At 47.8% G+C, this 12,588-nt stretch overlaps 1 protein-coding gene across 1 annotated transcript; it reads right to left on the reverse strand.

Annotated features, from left to right (window-relative positions):
* Positions 1-736: 736 nt before the first annotated feature.
* On the reverse strand, positions 737-10,311 carry LOC142586272 (monocarboxylate transporter 10-like). The gene is made up of 3 exons (XM_075697519.1): positions 9,965-10,311; positions 3,519-3,804; positions 737-3,032 (listed from the first exon to the last, which is right to left on the reverse strand). The coding sequence occupies exons 1-3, from the start codon at positions 10,309-10,311 to the stop codon at positions 2,028-2,030; spliced, it is 1,638 nt and encodes a 545-aa protein (XP_075553634.1). The 3' UTR covers positions 737-2,027.
* Positions 10,312-12,588: the final 2,277 nt, after the last annotated feature.

The raw sequence follows: 12,588 nt of genomic DNA on the forward strand, positions 1-12,588 counted from the left end.
TTCTTATTTTCTTTAACATGATACTGTGCGCTTGCTGCCAGACTCAATGGTTTACAGCAATTACAGCGACAGGCGGCATTAGTTGGTTTCAACGATGATCGCGTGCGACGAGCGACCTGCTCTATATGCGTACACTAATATAATGGATGGCGGCCGGTTCGAGCTTTGCATACTTATGAATCGGCAAAGAAAGATAACACGACAGCGATGCTTGAGACTGAAAGTGCTCGTGTGTCACTCCGAGATTCAGTGAGGGTTATGTACGTGTTAGCTGCAGATTCAATACAACCATTTTCGCGATGCAAATGTCACACCAGGAAACTTGATTCTTTAAAACGTGCTTCAAAAAAGCAAGGCACTCGAAACGCGTTTGAACTTGGCGTTTTTTTTTTTCGCTGTACACAAAAATGTGAGAAAGAACTTGCCAAGTATAGATGCAATGTTTTACTGCTACTGCTGTGTAGAGAAATTTACGAGCCGCTGAAGATAGCTCAAGCGCAAGTCTTCTGTATTCTTATGACGAGCACAGCCGAAATTATGGGGTAAGTAAGGATACAAACGCGTGTCGTTTTTTGTCTAAGCAATTAGTGCTGTAACTTTCGAGCAAGCCATAATGCTTTCTCGCAATGGAAGCTAAATTTCCGCAATGGAAGCATTTGCACAGAACCACCTGGCAGCCCGTGCGCAATAAGTTCTGTGGTTTGTATTGGGGATGAAAAAAAAAAACGATCTCAAAATGGCCATAGTTCGCTTTCGGGACTTTCATACGATGAACCACGTCATCCGAAATGTCGTTGCTGGCAGTGAGACATTTAATTGTTCACATAGAAGAAAGAAACCTTACGTAGCACGCAATGCTACCGCACGTGAAATGGAAAGTCGCAACCCGATTTTTGGCTCATATATTACGAAGAAATGTACACCTACACGTATAACTTTTAAGAACTTATAATTTGTCATGATACTGTTAGAAAGCAAGGTGTGTACTATTCCCGTTGCACATTTACAAAACGACAGCAAGCGTTTCTTACAAAACTTGCAGATCTCCGTCTGTCTGCCTCACGAAGCATTTTTACATATTATTGACTCACTATAGTATTCCACAGCGCTACGGAAATTGTTGTAACAAACTGATAAATATGGCACTAACTCTTGCGGAAGATCATTCGATATAAACACGTGGGTAAAGAGAGCTTGTCATCTTTCTTCACTCAATCTCATAAATGTATTTGTTCAGATGGCTTTACATGCTTTGACGACGTATATGCATTTCCATTGAGCGAATTCTGGTGAACCAAGCGAAAAGAATAAGAAAGCCCAATCATTCATAGCTTAACGAGATGCATGAAAAAACTCGTCCAAATTCTTACGCGCTTTCGCGACCATCTTTCATGGTGGTTTTCGGGACGAACTATGTGAACTACATCCGCTGTGCATGTCAGCAACCTTCCCATTATATGGAGTACTTTGACATCGTCCATCGTGTGCAGTACAACGTGAGCACACCCAACGGAAGGTGTCGCAAAACAAGACTTGCCCACTTTAACTCCTCTCGTGTAGACTGCCGTTAGCAGGCGCTCTCGTGCAAAGTATTGGTGTTAGAGAATTACACCAACGTTTCTAACACTATGCGCTCACTAGCATACATCACAAGTGCTCTTGAAAACATGGCCACGTTATTGCAGTCACTGAAGGCGCGAGTTAAGCACGTCCACAATCCACAGTCGCATCGGTTAAAGTCTCATCTGCAGCACCCAGCGAGAATTATCTCTCGCCGTCTTTCACGGGAAATAAATAGTCCGGATTAGGAGCAGCGAAAAAGAAATGCCGCAGCACACGGTCGACGGTTCCGTGCAGTAGGCCAATAACGTGTCGAGATCTCGATCCGTCATGCACAACTGCTGAATCTTTTCACCACGAGTTCTTCCTCGCACTCTCGTATAAAAGATCTCCAGCAGGCCGAGCACTGAAGTCCTCGCAAGATGCCAGGTCTTTTTTCGAGCAGACATCACTTATGGCGAGAGCCGTCAAAGAGAAGTGGTGACTTCCTCGATGACGTCTACGGAAGGCTTCTGCAGCCTACGCGGCGAGGACCTGGGCGCAGGCTCTCCGTTGGTCTGAACGGGCACGAGTCGCATGCAGCTGGGACACTGGTCGTACTTGTACGGGAGTATGATGGAAGCGCGACGCACGCCTCGCACGCGTCGGTCCAGGGTCTCCTGCGTCTTGTTCAGGTTGTTCTCGTACTCGCTCAGCATGAGGTACTTCTCCTCCTTGTTGCACGACGTGATGCAGTCGTCGATGAAGTCCTCGAGGAAGTTGTCCATGATGGCCTCCTCGGAGATGCAGGTGAGCTCCTGGCGCCGCAGGTCAGCGTAGTTGCTGAAGGTGAAGCTTCGCTGCTGCAGCCTCGCCTCGTGACACAGCGAGTCCTGGAACGAGGAGCGGCGCGACGACGACGCGCCCGCGCCGTCAGCGGCCGCCGCGGCTGGCGCGACGTCCGAGCACCGGCGGCAGTCGGGCCGCAGCTGGCTGCGCCGGGAGCGCTTCTTGTGCAGGTCTATCAGGAAGAGCGACATCGCTCCCAGGAAGGAGCACGCCGAGGACACGTAGAAGCCGGTGCGGCCTCCAAACTGCTCGTTGAGGAGCCCCGCCAGCGGGACGCCCACGAGCACGGGCACGGACTGGCACCACTGGACGAAGCTCCAGGTCTTGGCGAAGTTGCGCGCGCGGACTTTCTCGAGCGTGTACATCTTGAGCGAGTACTGGTACCCGCCCAGAAAGACGCCGTATATCCACACGAACAGCAGGTAGCCGTGGTACTGGTGGAGCGCCGTGAAGGCGAGCAGCGAGGCGCTGATCATGAACGCGGCCGCCTGGCACAAGTACTGGCGCGCGATGAGGCACTGCACGCTGTTCTTGATGACGATGAGGCCGAAGGCGGCGCTGCCGATGGCGCTGGCGATGCCCAAGAATGCCTGGAGAAGCAGGAGCGACGAACGCTCGAGGCCCTCTTGTTCGCCGAGATGCATCTGTAATGACAATGTGAGTTGATTGCTTGCTGACACTGATAATCTTGTTGGAAACGAGAGAAAGTATAGGCTCTGTTATATTTTCGTTAATCGAATCCAACAAACGTAAACTTTGAGGTTGAATGTATTGAATGTATTAACAGCTCCACTAACTCACTTGTTTCTATACTATTTCTATGCACATATATACTATACTATGCACATCGCAACTGGGCCTATCCGATAAAGTCAGTGCGTTGTTTGATTTGTAGTGAGCAGTCGCAAGGGTCAGTGCATGCTTAGATACAGAGTCGTGTAGCACAGCGTTTCTCCAAGGTAGTGTGCCACACTTGTGGGCAAGCTAATGCATTCAATTACCATGACAGAGCTCTGGTCTCTCTTTCTTTGTCGACGCGTATACTCCTATACAGAAACTACGCAAGAAATTTAATTATTCAACGATTTCATTTCGCTGCAGCGCGAATTACGAAGAGTGAAAAGACTCACTAAAAGCACGAGAGGCGTGGTGACCCCAAAAGCCGCTAGCGCAGTTCCTGCGACGAGGATCTGGACGGTGCGAGATCGCAACACTGCGTAGTCGATGAAAGGAGGCCGTTCGGAGGCCTGTGAGCCTCGGTCCTTGGCCTTGGAGCGGCGCTGCATGCTTTTGAGGTGCAGGATGGCGCGCCGTTGCGGGTGGTATAGGGACGCCGGCCGATAGAACACGCCCAGCACAAACAACACGAACACGGTGCCCGTTAGCGCTTGTAGACCCAGCCTCCAGCCCACCACCCTGAAGAAAAAAAGAATAGAAAGAATTACAAACCACATTTCCACTCGTGATGCGCACAATACAGTGCAATTAGTGGCAATACCCGAGCGCGTATCTATAGCTCACACGTTGGTAAATCAAACTATTAGGCCGAATGGAGGCCAGCACGCAATTTATTTGTGGGCTGCAGAAATTGCTCAGTTGATCCTCATATCGTACGCTCCTGTACTGCTTCCTATAGTGTTATAGTACAGACGCACAGTTGCGAGATTAATTAACGTTGCCGTATATCGGTGTTGTCGGAGAAGTAAATATACAAAAAAAAAAAAAAGAGAATTGGAGGAAGCTGTGCTAGTACTACACACGTTATCTACACTTGCATGTAGTCACTTCCCAGACTATCTCTCTTCCTCCATAGCTGTTATGTCGGCCTCTACTACACGTCTCAGGGTGACCAGCGCCTTTTCGTCTTACAGTTTGCGCCCGTTTTCGCGGAGTGCTTTCGGAAGCCTTCCCCTCGAGCGCGCACTGGCGTTTCGCCCCAGTTCGACACATTTATCACCCTCCTCCACCCACTGCTTACGATGATCTGGAATGGTACCACCGGACGTCGTCAGAGGCCCAGCCCTACACGGCCGGTGGCGATGAACGTTGGTGTGGCATTCTGGAGTCATTTGTCGTTCGAGACAATTAACTTAAGGGGTGCCAAGTTGAGAAAGAAGACGCCGAATACCAGCGAGGACGGCGAGTGGCCTCGAAGATAGCAATCTGATCAAAGTGCTCGTCCTGCGCACTCAGCACTTCCACCACCTCGCGTATAGGGCGTATCCTCCGTGCAGTACATCCACACTTCTGAGGCGATCTTATCAAATCGACCCTGCTCCTGGCCCGTGGCGGCGAACGGCTGTCGGCGGCTCGCAAGGCACGCCCGAGATGAATTGCGGGCGCGTAATTCGGCAGTGGCATAGTAGCTCGCCCGGCTCGGGCGCGCGATTACATTCTTCTATTTAGTCTCTTCGGTTTAGTCGTTAATCGCCCCAGTTCGGGCGCTATAGCCACGAGTGTTCCTTGGAACGGAGGTGCGACGGAAGCGTGTATTTGGAGAGAGAGACGGTTTCTTTCGTAACAGTCGCATAATAGCTTTGCACTTCGGAACTAAACACTGTCGCCCAACTTGTGAGGCACATGGTAAGGAACGGAAGTGCCGTGATAAACACGTATCGGCACGGGAACGAGATTGTTGTCACACTCCTGCTTAGCGTTGCGACAACGATTACATTAGTGGCTAATAGAAAGAAAATGTAGTCATGTTCTATCAGTTCCAGTCATGTTCAGTTTAGAACTACATGTTTAGAACATGTAGGTCTAAACATGTAGTCTTAGAACAAATTATACTCGATCGTGGCAGTTGCGCTGTGCCTGCATTCAACTGTAAATATGTTTTAATTTCTTTCTCTGCTCGCTACAATAGCGTGCAAGAATGTCCTCATGCAGTGCCTGCAAACGTTATCAAACTCTCAGATTGCAAATAATAATAACAATAATAAAGAGAGCTATATACGCGGGACCTTAAGCGCAGGCGCGCCTCAGGCCACAACTTACTGAAACATTAAATTCTCGCAGTTATTGGCTTGAGCCCCGGTGGCCGAAATCGCCGAAATCTTACACGCGTTATCTTGCACCGGTTGTTCGTACGCATGGCGAACTCGATGCCGGGAGGAAACCGGTGTAGCATAATCTTATAAATCTGTGGAGACACGTAATTATAACGACCAGAAGCGCTCAAGTTTGTTCGTGTGCATATTTGGCCATATTTGAAACAAATACATATTCAGTGCGATGAAATTATAACGTGTGCTGGTCCTTTGCGTGCCAAAGTTGTCATTATCACGATAGGAGTTATAAACTTTTGACAACTCTGTGTGTAATTCCAGTGCAAAAACAAATGTTAACATTTACACCGGCATGCGTAACTGTCTTCAGCCAGAGCAACGTCTTTAATGACAATACGCCAGATACGACTGGATGTACACGCACATTATGCCGCTCTCAGGTGAACTGCATTGCGACCAATTGCGTCTATCATGGCAAATATATGTAAGCATGCGCAAGCATGTCTCTGCACCACGAAATGTCCATCTGAGCCGTGGTTTAATGATCGATGATCGCGACACGCTGGGCCGTCGCCTGTCTCCGCTATTTATACCGCGCCTCCGTAATGACTTCGCAACTCAATGTGCGATCTTATCGCACCTTCCGCAGTGCCTGAACTGTTTACGCGATAATGCGAGTGCGAACAAGTAATTTGTGGGCCTGCCAGGAGTGATGAATGTCGTTGCCGCTCTGCAAGAGCCGAATATCGGTGGCGACCCCCTGGCGGTAACATCTTTATAGTGTGTGCCTATCTTAGTATATCCCGCTTTCGCGTATTTGCCTTTTCGTACAGGCCGGCCTAATTAGTCTGGCAACATGGCTTGCCGAATATTTACCCGTTCTAATGTAGATGCATAGCTTAAGTCACGCGACTGAAATAAACAGAAAACTGCGATCACGTGGTCCTGTAATGGCTCGGGCGTGACGTGAAAGGTGAACTTCTGAACGCGCTTGAAAGAACTCAAGACCACGTGATGCGGCAAACTCAGCGGCCAGCACGACTCGTGTACTGAGGCGGTCACATGGCGCGTAGGCCGCCTATAGATCGGCTCCTGCTGCGGGAATAAGTAACTTCTTGGAGCGAGTGCGACATGATACGTTATTACGATTTATGGTAGGACAATGTAAGTGGTCATATAAGCTAAAATCTTTGCATTTCACCAATCATAATAGGTAATCCTTACATTGCGCCTATGTCTACGAATTCTGCCTATGAGTTTATCCAATTAACATCGCTTTATGGACGCAAATGTGAATCATCAAGATGTTGGTGAAGTTGGTATGCTTTAATTGTTAGTAAAAGCGCGAAGGGACGAAGAGGACACAGTAACAAGTTCTTTCAGTTGACAGTAAGCGTTTCTCTTGTGTTCTTACGTCGCCATTGTGCCTTCACACCTTTCCTAACGACAGAAAACGTGAATATACTAATTTGGCTTCTTTCTTTTGTAGTTATTATCACCTGATATGTAGCTGCAATGATGATGCATGACATCGAAATTAACTTCCATTTGTGCAACACCTTCTACCCGAATTCGTGCATTCGTAAATTCGCGCACGAATTTGTAATCAAACGTCTCGCGTTTGAAATCTACCACTGCTACGTTCAAAACGCTAGATGTAGCCGGGAGAGAAATTTAAGGCAGTAATTTCTTTTTCTCTGATACTGGCATCCCTCTTGTCGCGTGAACCGGTGCAGACAGACCTAACAGCGCATTGAATGTCGAACGTCTCCTAAGAAGGCTTCCGAGCCTCTGAGCACTATACCGTGATTTACTTTCGTAGTATGCATGGCAGTGCGTAATGTAGCGCCTGTGTGCCACGTGCGGAATCACACTAATCTGGCCCCCATACCTGCGCTGCCGGAAGGCACTGTGCCATGTGTACGCGCAGTAAACTGTAAGTGAATATCTGCTTGTCGTGGGAAAATGTTTTGAAAACAAAAGCAGACCACTAGGTGAGCAGCGAAATACTTGTGTTTATCGTCGTCATAAACATCTTCATCATCATGCATTTATTATTCTTCACAAGGTTGACCTTACTGCAAAGGTAAAACTTTTCCAATGTTCTCTGGGCACTCCTCTACGTCGACCACCAAGTACGCATGTACCGGTGAATTTTCTCACCCCAGCGCTCCATTTAGTGCTTTGACATTTAGCTCTACATTTTCATTCGATTCGTATGTTTTCTGTTAAGGTATATACTAACAAATGTAATCTCATGAGACAGTACGTTCTACCCGCGTGCAGATGTTGCTCTTAATTTGACCTGCAGTGCTGTTATCGAAATGATGCAGTAACATCACAATGTCAGAAGCTCGACCGCCCCACAATGACGACCAAAAACTAACTTTTCGTCGAGCTGTCAGCTACATTGTTTAGTGATTCAATTGCTCTTGTAAATATACATTGTAAAGAGTCTGGAGTATAAGTACAAATTCATTCTCGCAGCATTATAATCAACTGCCACCTGTTTTAAAATCCATCCTGCTCTCGTTCAAACTCTTAAAGTTGCATCCACGATTTTTGTTGACGGTGCTGGGTTCTGTCCTCGAACTCATTTTCGTGATAATTTGTTAGATATTATCTTTATTATATAGCTCTCTTTGTCGCAACCGTGACGATAAGCCTAGCACACGAATATTTTTGTTTTTTAATGTGATGCACACGAACACAGACTCCAATAATTGTGTTTGGTCTTCGAGCTCGGACATTGCGACAGCAGATGAAGTTAAAATCTCTACGACGGCTATGAAGTGTTGCGCTATTGTTGTTCAGCGTTCCCACTCGTTAATAACTTCAATTGTTTATGAATATGCAATTTACTCCAATCCTTGGAAGATCTTTTTAGGCATCCGCCAGCTTTTTACCGCAAGCTTTCTACCGCAAGCTACCTTGCACAATTTGCGCATGATACCTTGCGCATGATACGTGCCACGCTTCCGCCATTTGTCTGCTTATTTCTGAAAGATATGTAAGCATTTCACAATGAACGCTGTGGCGTGAGCATACACCACTTCTGTCTGCTTTCTGCTTATTTCTTTCTTCCATCGTCTTCAATTCCCAGTGTAGGGCAGGAAACTAAGAAGAAACTTTTTCTTTCTTTCTCCCTTCTTTTCTCTATGAACGAATAACCACCAGTTGATGCTTACTTAAACCTGCACTTTCGCTGTATGCAACAGAACGACTGTGTTAACATGCGTCGTCAGAAAGTTTCATCGATGGGGCCTGTAGAGCGAATGAACGGGGCAGGAAAGCGGACAGGACAATGAAATCTCATTTTGTAGTTCACAGCACACTTTTGTAGCACGAAGCGGAGAACAGTACAACGACAGAAAAAAAAAAAAAAAGACTAGTCGTCTTGCTCCCTGCTTCGTGTTGCACACTTCAACAACACAAATACCAACTACTGATCAATCTGTCACCCTTCCATAACTTCTGTTGTATATTGTAAAAAAAAAAATGCACCCTTCACGGCTTATCTTGTACTCCAACAATAATTGTCATCGAGGTTGTGTGCTTTTTCTCTTACTAACGCCAACGTTAGAAAGACTTCCGTTGGTTAAAAATAATCCTGAGCCCTCCACTAGGGCTTCCCTCATAATCCCCAGTGAAACTTTGGGACGTTAGAGCTGACTTACGCTCAATACACGTGTCTTTCCGCATGCGTGCGGACGTCTGGAAAACCGCACGTGCTGCACCCACATTCACAAATTTCGGCTCATATCGGGGCTACACGAGCACTAAAATCAAAATGCGTGCACCTGGGTGTGACGGGTGCTGCTTCCGTACGTCAGCACGCGTGTGGCAGGCTATGCGGATTGAGCGTAAGTAAGCCCCTAGGGTTCACAATTTAATATTATTTTGTTTAATGCCGCGCTCCCGGTATGCTTTCAGGCCAGGCATGACGTGAGCGTAACGTCGTCGCATAGCGTCCGCGAGAGGAATGTAGGGAGCAGCACGGTGTTAAAAGTGGGAGTGTACGCAAGATTGATGACGATTATACCGGGTGTTCTTTTTTCCTCTACGAAATAAAAAGAACAAAACACATGTGGCGTATATAATAATTCTAGTCCGTGAAATGGATTCGATCATCTTCAACGCATAAAACGCCGTTTGGTAAAAAAATTAGGCGGCACAGAGCGTATACTTCTCGCAAGTGTGACGGCGCATATCTCGGAACCTGTACCATTCTTGGAAATTCTTCCAAGCTTTGCAAACTCACCGAGCACAGTTTGTTAATTGCAATGGGTCAAAAAGTGATTAAAAGCTAATTGTTTCAAAATTTTATTAATTGGCCGAATACGCCATGCGATTTATTTGTGTTCCAGGTCTGCCTTTTTCGGGCAATCCAGTCAAACAATTACAATTGTGCTACCTGGCTACAGGCTACACAGGCTATCTTTAACATTTTGCATATTCTAAACAAAAAAAAATGGTTGAGAGACAAGATAAGACCCAAAGTTTGTACACATTGTCTTCCGAGCGCGTAACAAGCGCGCGCGGGTCGTTTCCCCCGCCGCCTCGCTCACCGTATGCACTCGACGATGAAGATGGGCACGACGGCCACGCCGAGCCCCGTGCCGGCGGCGAGGAGGAGCTCGACGAGCTCGCGGCGCTTCTTGAAGTACTGGCCCACCATGAACATGGACGTGTCGCGGGTCATGGCGACGCCGCACCCGAGCACCAGGCCGTAGCTGATGAACAGCTGGTGGAACTGCGAGGCGAACGACGAGAAGAGGCAGCCCAGCGCGGCCACCAGTCCCCCGAGCACGGCCACCATGCGGGTGCTCTTGCGCCGGCACGCGCCCACCACGGCGGGGGACAGGAACAGCGCCACGGCGGTCGACACGGCGCCCAGGCACACTGCGCGAGGCATGGGGGAACAACGACCGGGCTTAGCGCTTTCCTTTTTTTTTTCTGTCTATAGTCTCCGGTCATCGTATTTGCGCGTACGCCAGTTATCCTATCGAAAACGCCCGTAAGGCGCACATCCTATAACATCGCATGAACACATGGGGAGTCCCATATGAGAAAACCCGTATGTTCCCGTGCATCATTGGGTGCAAGTCGTACATGAAGGTATGAGGATCACATACGAAAAACTCATAAAAAACGCGTTAAAAAAAAGAAACGCAGGCTAGCTCTTTGTTTATTTCACGGCAAGGACTGAGGAAGGCTTGTGTTGCCAGAGTTGTCTTTTTTTTTATTTCTCGTCGCCACCGATAGCGCTGTTCTAGAAACGGTCAAAACAGACACGGAAGATTCCTTCCTTTTTTTTTTATGCCCCCCCCCCCCCCCCACACACACGCTTTGTTCGTCCCTGCTAAACCTGCGTGGATGACTTGCAAGGCTCGTTGCTGCAAAACCTGCTTCACTCGCTTGTTGTGAGAGGTCACTTTAGAACAGTCACGAGTGACCACGAGGTGTACAGCGGAAATTGTCTTCTACACATGCGATTCATCTTAGGAGCAAGCTGTAGCTCGGAGCGAGCTCCCTGTTTACCTATTTAAATGCTTGTAATACGCAGAAATGCCTTCGTGAGAGAACCGACAGACCGAGTTAAATGAAATTTGTTGCATTTGAAAGACAAAGCTGTCCTCAAGTTTCTGCCAGAAGCTGACGAAAATTAACGCATTAAAGAAAAGTGTGATGTTTACAAACCCAACTCTGCACAAAAAACAGATATCGCACTCCTTCGAATTGTATCTGTTGAAGCATCTTAAGCGGGAAAATGTGGTACGTGAAGTTACAGCTGACGCGAAATTGTCACAATGTTTGCGATGGTTTTGCAAAAGTGCTACTCACAAATTACTGGTATCCCTCAGAGCAGCGTTCCAAGTTCGTGTGCTTTAGATTCATATAAGGTGCAATTTGCAGAATTACACGGTTCTAAGATTGATATTTGAGTTCATTGAAATTTTCAAATTTTCGAAAAATGTTCTTGAAACAATTGTGCCGAAAATTGACAACCACTTTCTAGAGTTACTAGGTTCTAACTTCTTTTGAATGCAGCGTACCTCATCAAAATTGGTGGGGGAGGACGTGCCAAGAAAGCCGGTTTCTCAGCTCCCACTCATTTGGGAGCTCCCGTTAGGAGCTCCCATTCATTTAGGTTTCTCAGCTCCCAAGGAGCTCCCAAGCTAAAGCTTCCTCTTCAAATGGTCGCACCTACAACGGCTTCCGGTAAACTTTCTAACGCGTCGGAGAATCGGAGCAGCCCTGTTCCCACGGCGCATCGCAACAGCGTATCGGACGGCGTGTCGTTCGCACGTGACCGGTGCTCGAGCGTTGATGTAGTGGACCGGGACGTACGACTAACCAGGAGTCTCAACATTCGTACGTGGGATAAACTTACGGTGTGGGAAACGCTGGAACTGCCAGTGCACTGCGAACTAAAGGGTGGCGATGTATTCACATGCTGCACTAGCCACTTGCCTGGAAGCGCGAACCAGGGCACCTGCTTTCAGAGGCGAGAGCCTGTTCCGTTTCAGCACATCGTAGATACTATTTCAACTTCGCCGGCTTTCTAGCCGACCAAGTGCGAGACTGAAACAATCTACGGGAGTGCAAAGGCGTGCCTAGCACGTGTCACGCATGCTTGAAACGCGGCTGTGCCTGACACGTGTACCTACTGGCCACTCAATCTTTTTCCCACTCCGAGCACTGGGTGTGCAAATGCATCCGCTGCATCTGAGATGAGTTAAGGTTTTCTTTCTGAAGCGCGAGATTTACACATTTACGCGTCTCCGATAGCACGATGAACGCTGCGCTTTACAGAAGTTTTGGACCGAAATGCGCGCCTAACGTTGGAAGGTTTGATGTGTCCTCTGTGCCGTCCCCCGTTGCAGTGTGGCAAGAAAAGTGCTCGCGACAGCGTTCGAAAGACTGGACGATGTCCCTCTTCAGAGTGGAAAAAGTTCTAGGACACGGGTCCAGACGGATTTCGACACCCAAGGCCTTAAGGGTTCTGCTCAAGTTCTTAAGGGCTAGTGAATTGTGCGAGCGACTTTGAAAGTTGTAGCGCGTAGCATCGCGTTATTGTGCAAATTTTTCTCACTTTATTTTTTTTCTCCTTTCAGCCTTTATTCCCTTTACCCCTTTCCTGAGCACAGAGTAGCCAGCCGGTACTTAAACTAGCTAACCTCCCTGTTTT

The sequence above is a fragment of the Dermacentor variabilis genome, chromosome 6 (assembly GCF_050947875.1).
Source record: "Dermacentor variabilis isolate Ectoservices chromosome 6, ASM5094787v1, whole genome shotgun sequence".
Taxonomy (NCBI): domain Eukaryota; kingdom Metazoa; phylum Arthropoda; class Arachnida; order Ixodida; family Ixodidae; genus Dermacentor; species Dermacentor variabilis.